The 12,300-nt window shown below is 36.5% G+C and overlaps 1 protein-coding gene across 2 annotated transcripts in view; it reads left to right on the forward strand.

Moving 5' to 3' along the window:
* The window catches only part of PPP3CA (protein phosphatase 3 catalytic subunit alpha), a 329,583-nt gene that overhangs the window by 275,057 nt on the left and 42,226 nt on the right, over positions 1 to 12,300 (forward strand). For both annotated transcript variants that reach the window (XM_018049270.1, XM_018049271.1), the window contains exons 7-8: positions 2,559 to 2,636; positions 5,211 to 5,305. In XM_018049270.1, the coding sequence (XP_017904759.1) occupies positions 2,559 to 2,636; positions 5,211 to 5,305 (173 nt within the window). The remainder of the gene's footprint in view (positions 1 to 2,558; positions 2,637 to 5,210; positions 5,306 to 12,300) is intronic.

Consider the following 12,300-nt stretch of genomic DNA (forward strand, 5'->3'; position numbering starts at 1 on the left):
AGAAGGTTTTATCTCTAATTAAAGAAATTATTTAGAAAAATGTTTGTAATTCTTAGGAAGTTCAAGTATGAGATTGCACATGCTTTTACATTTTGAAATATCTTCTTCAAAATGAGTTTGTTCCAAGTAATAATGCAAGTGTTCCTCACTTAAAGCTATTAACCTAGCGAATTACTGCTATGTTAATTTTATCTTCTTCAGATTTTCATTAAAATGACATATATTTCCATGGGAGGAAACTCAGATTAAACATGTAAGGTTTGGCATGAGGAAAATATATTAAAATTATATTTTCATAAGACTAGGTAAGTTCTTCCAAAAGGAAAAAAATAGATAAAAAAGAGCAGCCAAGCCATGTGCCCAAAGGAAATAAGTAACAAACCTAGACAGACAACCTTTGTCTTACAGTGGTACAAGGCAATAAAGTGTCTTTCTAAAGAACCGTTGTGAGGGCACATGAAATGTAGGTACACTGCTTAAGGAGATAGGGAAAGAGCATTTATTGAGTGCCCTTGGCTGGGCATTTTACAGCTTAATATGTAACAAGCAAATGTACTGTATTTTGAAGACCAACCAGTGTCTCTGAAATTAAGGTTTCTTTTCTTGACACACTCACTGGTCTGGAAAGGTGGTATACTCACTTTCTCCCAAAGTAGAACTGTCTTTGAAAACATATGTTGGTTAACTCATAATGTAGGTACCCTGTGGACATATTTCCATGTAGGCACTTGGGGAACCATCTCCTCTAGTTAGTAGGTCATGCTAATGTTCATCAGTTAGATGGTTTATTCATTTATTGGAATGACCTGGAACACTGGGAAGTGAAGGCCTCATGGATGTCTCCTCTTTATCTCTCCCTAGTGAATTGCTAGAATGTTCTAGAACACACATATATGCACACTCAGACACATGCACACAAATATGTGTGCACAGGCACAAAGACTGTTCTTGATTTCAGGTCAAAAAACAGAATCCTGTTTATCATTAATATCTCTGCAATGGTATGCCATTGGTATTTTTTCCCTATTCATCAGAGAATTCTTAGAAAATCTATAGTATAGAAGCTGTTTTCATCTTTTGTTTTATAATAAATTATTTCAGTGACATACATTATTTCCCCAAAGAGCTTTTTTTTATAATTGGGAGTTGTTTACTATAGTGTACGTTGTTGTTCAGTCGTTCAGTCGTGTCTGAGACCCCATAGACAGCAGCACACCCCGGCTTCCCTGTCCTTCACCATGTCCCAGAGCTTGCTCAAGTTCATAACTGTGGAGTCAGTGATGCCATCCAACCATCTCGTCCTGTGTCTTCTGAGAAAGGTTCTAGTAGTTTAGATTCTAGTGAATATCTATAATTGTTTATAGTTAAACAAGCATCGGTTTGCTATCCCTTGATTTGAATTATCTAAAATGTATTTCTTTTTATGATATACATTTTCTCATTAAAAATTCTTGGAGTAGAGATAAAGTGACTGCAAAAGATGTTCCGTGTTTAATTTATAATTTCAATCTCATTTTTAATTACATTTCCATCTTTGGTTTTGAGACTTTCTTAATAGACAAAATCATCTTTATTGTATATTTAATATCTTTATTGAGTCACAATCAAGAATAAGCCTTAAGATAAAATTCTGTTGGTCATATTTAAAGTACACATTTTTAAATCTTGTGAATTTCATAATTTTGTTTAGATTTTGAATGACATATTCAGTTAAGTTACCCATAAAGATGTTGACAATTTGACTCTCAGAAGGCTTACTCTCTGCCATTCCCTAGCTCAGTCATTTCTATCCAGCTCCCAAATAGATATCCAGGCACCCAAATAGATATAGGGCAGTATTTGAGAAAATGGGGGTTTATATTTTAAATTCCACTCTCATGTTATATTTATACTTCTGTTCACTCTGTGGTTAGATATAGACTTGATAATATTGATTTTGTCTATGAGTGGATACTTTTTCCAATTTATACACCTCCAGCTCTTCAGAAGTATAGCTGTATGGACTTACCTGACGGTCCAAGTGGTTAGGACTCCATACTTCAACTGCTGGCGGCCCGGGTTCGATCGTTGGTCTGGGAACCAAGATCCTGCAAGCCTCCTGGCACAGCCTAAATAAACAAATAAATAAATAGAAATACAGCTATAGGCAAATGTAAACTACTATATAGTTTACTATATAGAATGGATAAGCAGCAAGGTCTCAGTGTATGGCTTAGGATACTATATTTAATATACTGTTATAAACCATAATGGGAAAGAAAATTTTAAAGTATATATATATATATATATATATATATATATATATAATTAAATCACTTTGCTGTACAGCAGAAACTAACACATCAACTGTACTTCAATTTAGAAAAAAAAATGGAGGTTCGGCGATAGGTATTTTTTCTGCCACAGGGGAACACCTGTCCTTAGAACCAAGAAGTCTGTCTCATAAATGTTGCATGTTTGATTACACTTGATCAGATCACATGGATCTGGATGTTATAGGAAGTATGCTCTTGATGATTTTATAACCGATGCTTCTCTTTTCTTTCTCTCTCTGGCAGTTACCCGGCTGTATGTGAATTCTTGCAGCACAATAACTTGTTATCTATCCTCCGAGCTCACGAAGCCCAAGATGCAGGGTGAGCAGTCTTGTGGGTTTATGAAAACCATGCATTGCTTTGTCATTCCTTCATGTGTTTGGCTGGGGAGGTTCCCTTTGCCAAACTCTCCCGCTGAAGGATTAGATCTAAAAATTGCCTTCTGGTGTCATAGAGATGGCAGGATCCAGAGGAATAAGTGGTTGTGGGTATACTGTAAAGTCTGCTTTTAAGTGCTCTGCTAGCTGTTTAGGAGCCCCTGGTGGCTCAGACAGAAAAGAGTCTGCCTGCAGTGTGGGAGACCTGGGTTTGATCCCTGTGTCGGGACAGTCCTCTAGAGAAGGAAATGGCAACCCACTCCAGTATTCTTGCCTGGAGAATCCCATGGACATGGGAGTCGCAACATGACTGAGAGACTTCACTTTCACTTTATGAACAGGTAGAATTTTCAACTGGCTGTTTTAAGCACAGTGAGGCCACCTCCTCCTATTTCTTTTAGTTCCCGCTCTTACCTTTGTCCTGTAAGTGAGTAAATTACCAGCTACTTTTCAGTCTCCGTCAGCCACGTTGGTCTGAATTACACATTAGTATTTAACAGAGATTGCATTGTTGTGCTCTTGTTTAAAGAATATCATCCATGATCCCTGTAAAGTTTTAAAGGGCAAAAACAGAGACTTCAAATGATGGGAAAACTCCTATATTCTAACTCACAAATATATAACATGATTTTGTAATGACTGGTAAATTTTTAAAACATAAACAGATTGTAAGGACGTAGAAATTTTTAAAATATCAGATATGCACTCTGATGGTACATTAAATCTACATTTGGGATGCAGGCATGGGGGAAATAAGCATAATTAACTTTAAGATTTGAAGTCCAGTACCCTTCCCAACAAGCTTCACTGAAAGGCACTGTTTTGCCTTAAAGGCTTAAACTCATTCCTTCATATTCTAAATTTTCTGAAAAGGAGGAACATTAATTTTTATAACCTGTGTACTGAAATCAGAAATGTAGATGCCAGCATTCTGAAGTAAACCCAAACCTGTGAAGGTTCTGAATCAAGGCAGATCCTAAATTTTTTTCAAAATTAGCTTTTCTCAAGCATCAATCAACAAGTATGAAATGATCCGATATTGTGCACTCAGTGCTCTTGTAGCTGATATTTGCAGTAATCTATTGATATACCCAGCCAATCAAGTCCTCAAATAATCTTTTTCACTTTGGGGGCAATGGGGTCGCCATTGTTTTTTGGCTGACTGTCCCAACTGAACATGTTCATAGCATATTTATCTTAATCCCACAATAGACCTGAAATCCATCTGCTTATTTGAAAATAGGTTAAGTGCATCAGTTAAAATCAACAAATATATTTGTTTAAAATGAGCAGTTGATTGATTCATTAGGAAAAATTGAGGTTACTTCATCCAGATTCTTTGTTTTTATTTGTTGTTAAGTAAGCACAGTCAGCCACAATTTATAAAGTCAGAACACTAGGATTGAGAGTGCCACCATCTTTTACGTTCTGATTTCCTGCCAACAAAGCTCAGTTCCATAAGCAGAATAAATACTTTGAGGCCATTCCAAAAGATTTTTAAGAGGATATTGTCTCCTGGGAAAAGTAGTATCAAAATATTTGTAAAATTAGAAATTTTAAGGTGATTATTTATCTATCCAAAGGTACTGTTTGAGGCCCATTTAGAACTCAGCTAAATTAGGCATGATTAGGCTTCCAGAAATTACTGACACAAAATAACCAAAGAATGATAAAATTTTGTTTTGCACTTTAGGAATTTTTCTAAATTGATATTCCTGAAATCTGTCACATAGAAGTCATGAGATACCTTTTCACCTTGATGGAAAAGAACCAAATCTCCTGTATTTTTTGATTATTTGAGGACTAGAGTCTTATTTTTGTCTCAGTAGGAGAAAAACAACTGGATTGTTGATTTATTTCCAAAGATCTTGAAGATGTTTCATTACTGATTGATTAAATGTTTATATGCTGAGATTATATCTTTGACCTACAGATACCAGAAGAGACTGGCAATAAATAAAATTCTAAAACAGAAGCAATTTCTGCTTGTAAAACCCATATATTTAACCAGATGTTCTTTAAAAAGCAGATCAGCCTAGGCATAATGGATTTATATAACCATAATAGAATATTATAGATGATAAATAGAATAATCAGCTTGGTAATTAGTGGTAAAGTTTATATATTACTCTGCTTGTTTAGTCTTTTTATGTTAAAAATATTGGCATGGAAAGCATGGTAGGTCAGATATCTATGAGCAAAAAGTGTGGCCTCTATCCTCTGTATTGAATATATAGAACTGAATTATGATTTTTCGCTAAATTCTGCCCTCCCTGGATCTACTAACCTTAGAAAAGACCTATTTGGAAGTTGTACGTATGACTCTGTGTTTTTATTGTCACTCTGAAACGAATTGAAATCTCTGTGTAACAACAGACTTTAGTGAGAAAATTTTGTTTAATGTTACATAATTGAATTCTCTTTGAATGCTAAAAATTTAATTTTGTATTTCTAAATCTATAATGTGATATATTTTTCATACTTAACCTTGTTTTGACTTGCATTTAATTGTTTTTAGGTACCGCATGTACAGGAAAAGCCAAACAACAGGCTTCCCTTCTCTCATTACAATTTTTTCAGCACCAAATTACTTAGATGTATACAATAACAAAGGTGAGTGTTTTCAAATCCCTCTGTATAGTATGTGCTGTAATTCTTAAGTTCTCTTTTGGTTTGGTTTTAATTAAGCATTTTTAGTCATTCTTTTTCTCCTTACTTTTTCATTTATTGTCTGATACAAATGTGATTATCTTCAGAGTTCCAGGTTCAGTTGGTCAGAAGTGAGGCCCAGGCAGTTACTTTTTAATTGTTCTCTAGGAGACTGTAAAGGTATAGAAGGGTTGATAGCTACTGCTCTGATAGGTATAGGCTTTCAAAGAAAGAACAACTGAAAAGTAATCCAAAATCATGATAGGCATTTAAATAATAACGGTGGGAATGCCGCATGTAAAGGATTGAGAAAAATAAGCAAAAAGAAACTATAGCTTGAAATCCAAATTCAAATTTCATCTGTTGAGACCCTACCACTAATCAGATCTTGTGCTAGGTAAGTATATTACTTTTAAATACTCATTTAAATGTCATTTCTTTTTAAAAATTGAATTAAACTGTAAATATCATTTCCCCTGCAGAGTAAGTCTCTATGGTAATTGCCTTGCCCAAGATCACTCAGTCAGGTAGTGATGGACCCGAACAGGATGACAGAGGAGCCTGGAGGGCTACAGTCCATGGAATCGCAAGAGTCAGACAGGACTGAACGGCTGAACAACAGCAGAGAGTCAAACACTTAAGTCCATTCAACAAGGAATGATTTTTCCAGAATGGTCAGGGAGGGCCTTGTTTAAGATAAAATACAATCTGAACGTGGAAGAATGGTTAGCATTTGATTAGAAAGAGGAAAAAATAAAGTCAAAGCCACTGTTTTTGCAGCTTGTTTCTTTTTCAGCAGCAAACACTTTGTTTTCCAGATAAAATCTCAGTCTTGAAGCCTCTTATGTAAAATCAGTAAGAAGTAGTTCCCTTCGATTGGAAAAGTCGTCTTCATCTTCTACCAAAAATTCCCTTGTGGTACATAGAAGAAATGCAAGAACTCATTAGGTTGTCTTCATAACCCACTGTGATCGTGTTATTTACCAAAAGTATATAAAATATGAACACTTACGTTTGTATTGTTTTATAGCATTAAGCATTTTTTTTTCTGTTATATCTAGTGAAAACAGTGCCCGCATGAGTAATTTCTTGACAGAGTTTGATTACTAAGTAGCATGTACTATATTCACAAGCTTTATAAAAATTAAATTAAAAAAAAAAAAAAAAACTCAAAACAGGGCAAGGATGGGAAGGAGAGAGAGAGAGAGAGAACTGGGATTTTACTCCATGGAAACAGACCTAGCCTTTATCCATTCATCAGAATGCTAAGCAGTACAGTTTTGCTTGAGACCGATAGCGATTTCTCGAATAAGATATGCATTGCTTCTTTGTCTATGGTTCTGAGTTAACAAGGTAGAAACTTAAAAAACCATAGACATCAGGGCGTTGCTGTCTTTGAGGTTCTGTGGTTCTTTCGCTTTTGCCTTTAGGGCAGACCACAATCTCTCAGGGAGGGGATAGAAGCATTTCATTTTGGGAACCTTTTCATAAAAGAAAAAAGTCTCCTGAGAGAAAAAGATAAACTGATAGGAAGAAGAAAGATATATTCTTCAGTTTGAGCACAGTTTCAAAAGACCTTTGTGTAAAATCTCTAAAGTACTTTCAAGCTATTATGCTAACATTGTGTACAGTATGTGGGAGTGGGAGTTAGCTATTCACTGTTGAAGGGAGGATTTGAATAAAATAAATGTTAACGAGAATTTTAAAAGGCAGTGCAGTAAAACTGGGCTGCAAGCACCTTCAGAACACAATCAGTGGAAAGAAATAATGGTGAGGAATTTCTGAGTTAACCGTTTGATTCTTAGAAACAGGTGATCATAAAGTCCTCTGGAATTATTACCTCGTAGTTTTGATTTGATTTTTAAAACGCTCGCGAATTTAGGCAGCAGTAATAGCTCTCTGGAAAAATGAAAGAATAAGAAAAAATAAGTTTATTCTGCTGTCTCTTTTTTTGATTGAAGTATAGTTGATTTACAGTGTCATGTTAAAGTATACAGCAAAATGATTCCGTTATACGTGTATATTTTTTCCTTTTTCAGATTCTTTGCCCTTATAGGTTATTATAATATACTGAATAGAGTTCCCTGTGCTATACAGTAGGTCCTTGTTGGTTATCTGTTAATCCCGTTCTCCTAATTTATCCCTCCCCTCCTGCCCTCTTTGGTAACCATAAGTTTGTTTTCCATCTCTGTGAGTCTCTTCTGTCTAAAAACTGGTAATAATCCTATGATCAGCCTTATGTTTAAATGTCCAATAGTTCTGATTAGTAGTTCACACTTGCCTGCAATTAAAACCAGCTTTCAGAGCTCAGTGAGGACTGTACATGTCCCCTCCCCTCCTCCATTCCATGGCCCACTTCAACCCACTCCACTCTTATCTTTTCCATTCTGCGCTAACACAGGCGAACAGCTCGCCCATCTTCCTGCTTCGCTTTCCTCATTCTGACAAGCCCTGCTTACTCCTGCAAGATGCCAGGGCCAAAGACGTAGCTCTGAACCACAGCTTTGCCATCAAACAACTAACTCATCTAAATTTATTGACAAATGGTCACATCTCTGTAAAAGGAGAAAAAAATTTCTTTTGTGAATAATAGATGAAATTACTTTGAAACAGAACGTTGTGCACTATTAAGATATTATCATCACTGAATATTTTGTGTTGCTGTAACAATGCCATGTGCCTGTGTGGGATTTCCCCGTGGCTGGCAGCATACTCCTCTTCAGCTTCATAGTTATGATTTTACTTTATGAGTCAATCTACCTTGGAGACCTATCTCTCTGCTTCCCTCTGTGTGAACCCTTTACTTTAGCCAAATTATTCTGCTCATTGTCTTGAATAACTTTCAGCTTTCCTGTTCACATTTTTTTCCTACCCACTTCTTTCCATTTCTATCTAGAATACTTGTCTTGCCCTTCTCTTCCCATCGAAATGGACTAGACCCCCTCCACTCTTTCTCTTAACACCTGCAGTAACAATCATTTGCCCTTGTATTTAGTGTTTACTTTTGTTTCTTGTTAGCTTTTCCATGCATTCCTATAAATTCCCAATCATATTATAATTAGTTTGAATCAGCGGCTTTCTGATACACATTATAAAGTCAAATAGCATGCCTTAAGCACGGTAACACAGCCAGTATGTGCATTGATCAAAACATTTTCTTTCTGGGAACTAATAGCAAGATAGTGCCCAGAAGTATCCTATCAGTATTGACCCTCGGAGCTTTATCTCTCTTTAAATTACTGCTGTAACCAGTGCTGATATCCTTTCTCAGTTGGAGTTAAACATGCACAGAGCCCTTAGCACCTTTGGATTGTTTTTCTCCTGTGAAGATGTTGCTCTAAGGGAAAAGCGATTTCACAATTATCCAGGTACACTCAACAGAAGAAAAATGCAGTAATGGCATATAGCTACTTCTCCTCCCCCTCTTTCTCCTCCTCATTCTCTTTCTGCTTTTTCAAACTAATTTTCCACCACATGAAAATGGCTTCAAACTCATCCACATGCAACAAACCTTTATTGAAAATTACCTGTATACCAACTACCATGCCTGGTACTAGGAATATAAAATAAACAACACAGGCATGGTCCTTTCTCTAGTGAAGTTTATAATCTAGTAGTGTGATAGATGTTCAATAAAGAATTTCACCAATAATTATGTAAGTATATTCGCAAAATCCTACGAAGAAAAGAGTGGTATGCAAGGAGAGTGGAAATTAGCTGGTGGAAACCAGAAAAAGCTTAACTAAGAAAGTGACACGTTAGCAATCTTAGAGTGAAATCTCTTAGTGTTAAAAAGTACAATGGCAGATGTGAATTCTGCTTTAAACAATTCAGTAGCTGAAAACGATAATAAACCTCTTTTAAAAAGTGTTTTTTAAACCTTTATGTCCCTGGTGATTATACCTGTGCTTCAAAAATATCAAAATTGTAGTAGATTCCCACGTAGTGCCAGTTCCCTACAGTTCAGATGAGCTTTCGTATGGGTGAGTAAGTGGCTCGGTGGGCAGATATATGCCATGAAAGTGTTAGCCGCTCAGTCCTGTCTGGCTTTTTGTGACCCCATGGACTGTAGCCCACCAGGCTCCTCTGTCCATGGAATTCTTCAGGCAAGAGTACTGGAATGGGTAGCCATTCTCTTCTCCAGGGGATCTTCCTAACCCAGGTATCAAACCTTGGACTCATGCATAGCAGGCTCATTCTTTAGCATCGGCGCCACCAGGGAAGCCCTGGATATATACTATAGACATATAGACCAGGGGCACACAGCTCAGTTCTGAGAAAAACTACTGACAGCAAAATGAGGTAGTTAAGTAAGATTTATTAAATAAAATGTATTTTGGATTTGAGAGGAAAATCTAAATAGTTACATAACTAATGTAGTATCAAGATCAAAGATTAAAATGACAACCAGAAAAAAAGTCAATTCAGTGTTAAAGTAGCTGAAGGAAGAGGATGGACAAGAAAAGCATTGTTCACTAGAATTTTGAGAGGTTTTTGTTTTTGTTTTTGTTTTTTTGCAAAAGTCTACCCTTTTTGATAGAAAAAAAAAAAGTATTATAATGTTTGAAACTTGACAGCTTGATAGAATTGCTTAACGAAAAGTATTGTAGTCTTACCAAAGCTTGCAGTTTCAACATCCTTGAATGTTTTCCAATCCAAAAGTAGACAGGGACTTCAGGAAGACAAGCATTTATAAATTAAAAGATAATGTATACTTGGCAGGAAGATATCATTGTACAAGAGGCTTGAATTGTTAATGTAGTGAACCCAGGTAGGCATCTGATTGGCAGTCGTGATTTGAATTCCTGGGGCGAAGGCAGCATATCTGATGCCAGCTTGCCTTGCAGTTCTCCCAGCAGGGGCTCTCAGGCCTCAGGAGCCCACCAGCATCACACGGTGGCCTTGCCAGGCCTGAGAAGCCTTTCCCCCTGTACCGCAGTCCTTTCACACTGGGAACTTTTTTCACCATTCAGGAGTAACTTCCACAAGCAGAAATAGCTGGTACCCACCTGGTTTAGGAGTCAAATAAGAACCAGATAGATTCAGTCCTTATCCTGAGTGGAAGAGGGAGATGGGCAGGGGCTTTCTTGGAAGGCAATAGAGTCATTGTCCAAACAACCTGAGTAGCACCTTTGCTCTTTCTCTATACCGTGTTTAAAAGCTTAGTTCCCTGCAAAGACCCACACACACACACATTTTATAACAAGGGAACATTTCTGTAGGGTCTGAGGCCTTCCTTAAACATGGGCATGACCTTTAGCCTTGACTAAACATTTGAAAACACTTTGAAGCGTTTGCAACCACAGCCATAACTATGTTCCCTAGTTGCCTTACAAACTGGATAAAATTAATCTAGAGACTTTGTCCAGTGGCAATAGTTTTCACAGCCTTTACTTTATTCCTTTATTCATCTCAAATCTAAAGGTTTTCTTAATTGGCCTTGAGCAGCTGTTTGGCCAGTTCACTTATTTCAATATAGAAAATGTAAATACATATTCATGGTAGCATTTTCTTATTTGGTACTTGCTAACAAATGCTAGAGCAAAACAATAAGATACACTCCCACCAAAAATATTCATTTCTTTGTTTATTTGATAAACATATGAGTATTTGCAGAATTACATACCCCAAGAAGATAACTTCTTAATAATGGTTATTAAACCTAGCACAGTCCACCAAGAAATAGTATGGAATATAGGAGTCTATGAAGGAGCAAAGCAGAAACCATGAAACAACTGTTAGTATTAGCTTCCTTTACTATCAGTATGAGATGGTAAGAAAGAAATTTAGGTAGACATTTAAAGGTCAAGAGAACTTGAAGTTGGAAGATTTTGATTGGTTTTCAGAGAAATCACTTCTCTGAGATAAATGGATGAAACTAACCACAGAAAGATTTCAATAGAATGGCCCCTTTACACTGCGTTATATAACCAAGACTTCAATATGCGGAACTGATCTATGTTGTGATTTCCTATACCTAAAGCAATAGTAATAACTAATAATATTGAACATATACCATTGCCAGACAGTTATCTACATTTCCATGAATAAATTCATTTAATCTTTCAATGATTCTATGAACTACATTATAATTTTGAGTTCATTGATGAGAAACTGGGACACAGAGGAGTTACATACTTTTGCCAAGGTTCTTACAAGCTGGTCGGGGATTAGCACTGAGACTGAAATTCAGCAGTCTGACTCTAGGGCCCACAAGTTAACCTCCTTCTGTGCTCTTGTGCATCAGTTTTGTTATGTGAAAGCTTTCCGGGCAGTGTTTGCCCTGATCCTCTATTCAGCTTTCAGCTTATTGTGTTTAGGTGACTGACTATTCTTCAATAAGAAAGGAAAAGCTTTTGAAATGAAGAGTCATTTGTTACTACTTTAAAATTGCATGAGTGTTACACATCCAAGTATATACTTTATTAAAAGAATAAAGTTAGAGTATCTCTTATACTATTCTGAAATAAATAATCTCTCCCTTGAAAAGATATCCTCCCCACCCCACCCCCCCACAAAAGCACTCATGCTTTTGCTTTTGTTTGACTCTGCAGTGAAAGTGTCATTGCTGGAGGCCACTTTCTAAATAGATTAGTTTTAGTCCAGTAGTCACCTTGCTTACATTTAAACATTTAATTAATGGGAAGTGAAAGTGAAGGTGTTAGTGTGTCTGACTCTTTGCGACCCCATGGGCTGTAGCCCGCCAGGCTCCTCTGTCCATGTGGTGAAATAGAAAATCAAGATTTAAAATTTAGGAACTACTCTCACTATATATTTTAACTAAATTAAGCTACATATAATCTATATATCTTGGCTCTAACGAATGACCTGGATTTCTTAACCAGCACCACTACAGGATTGTTCATTTCAGCAGTTTTCAACAAAATAAGTCTAGGCTTCCCTGGTAAAAAATCTGCCTGCAGTATGGGAGACCTGGGTTCGATCCCTGGGTCAGGAAG

Source organism: Capra hircus, chromosome 6 (assembly GCF_001704415.2).
Source record: "Capra hircus breed San Clemente chromosome 6, ASM170441v1, whole genome shotgun sequence".
Lineage (NCBI taxonomy): Eukaryota > Metazoa > Chordata > Mammalia > Artiodactyla > Bovidae > Capra > Capra hircus.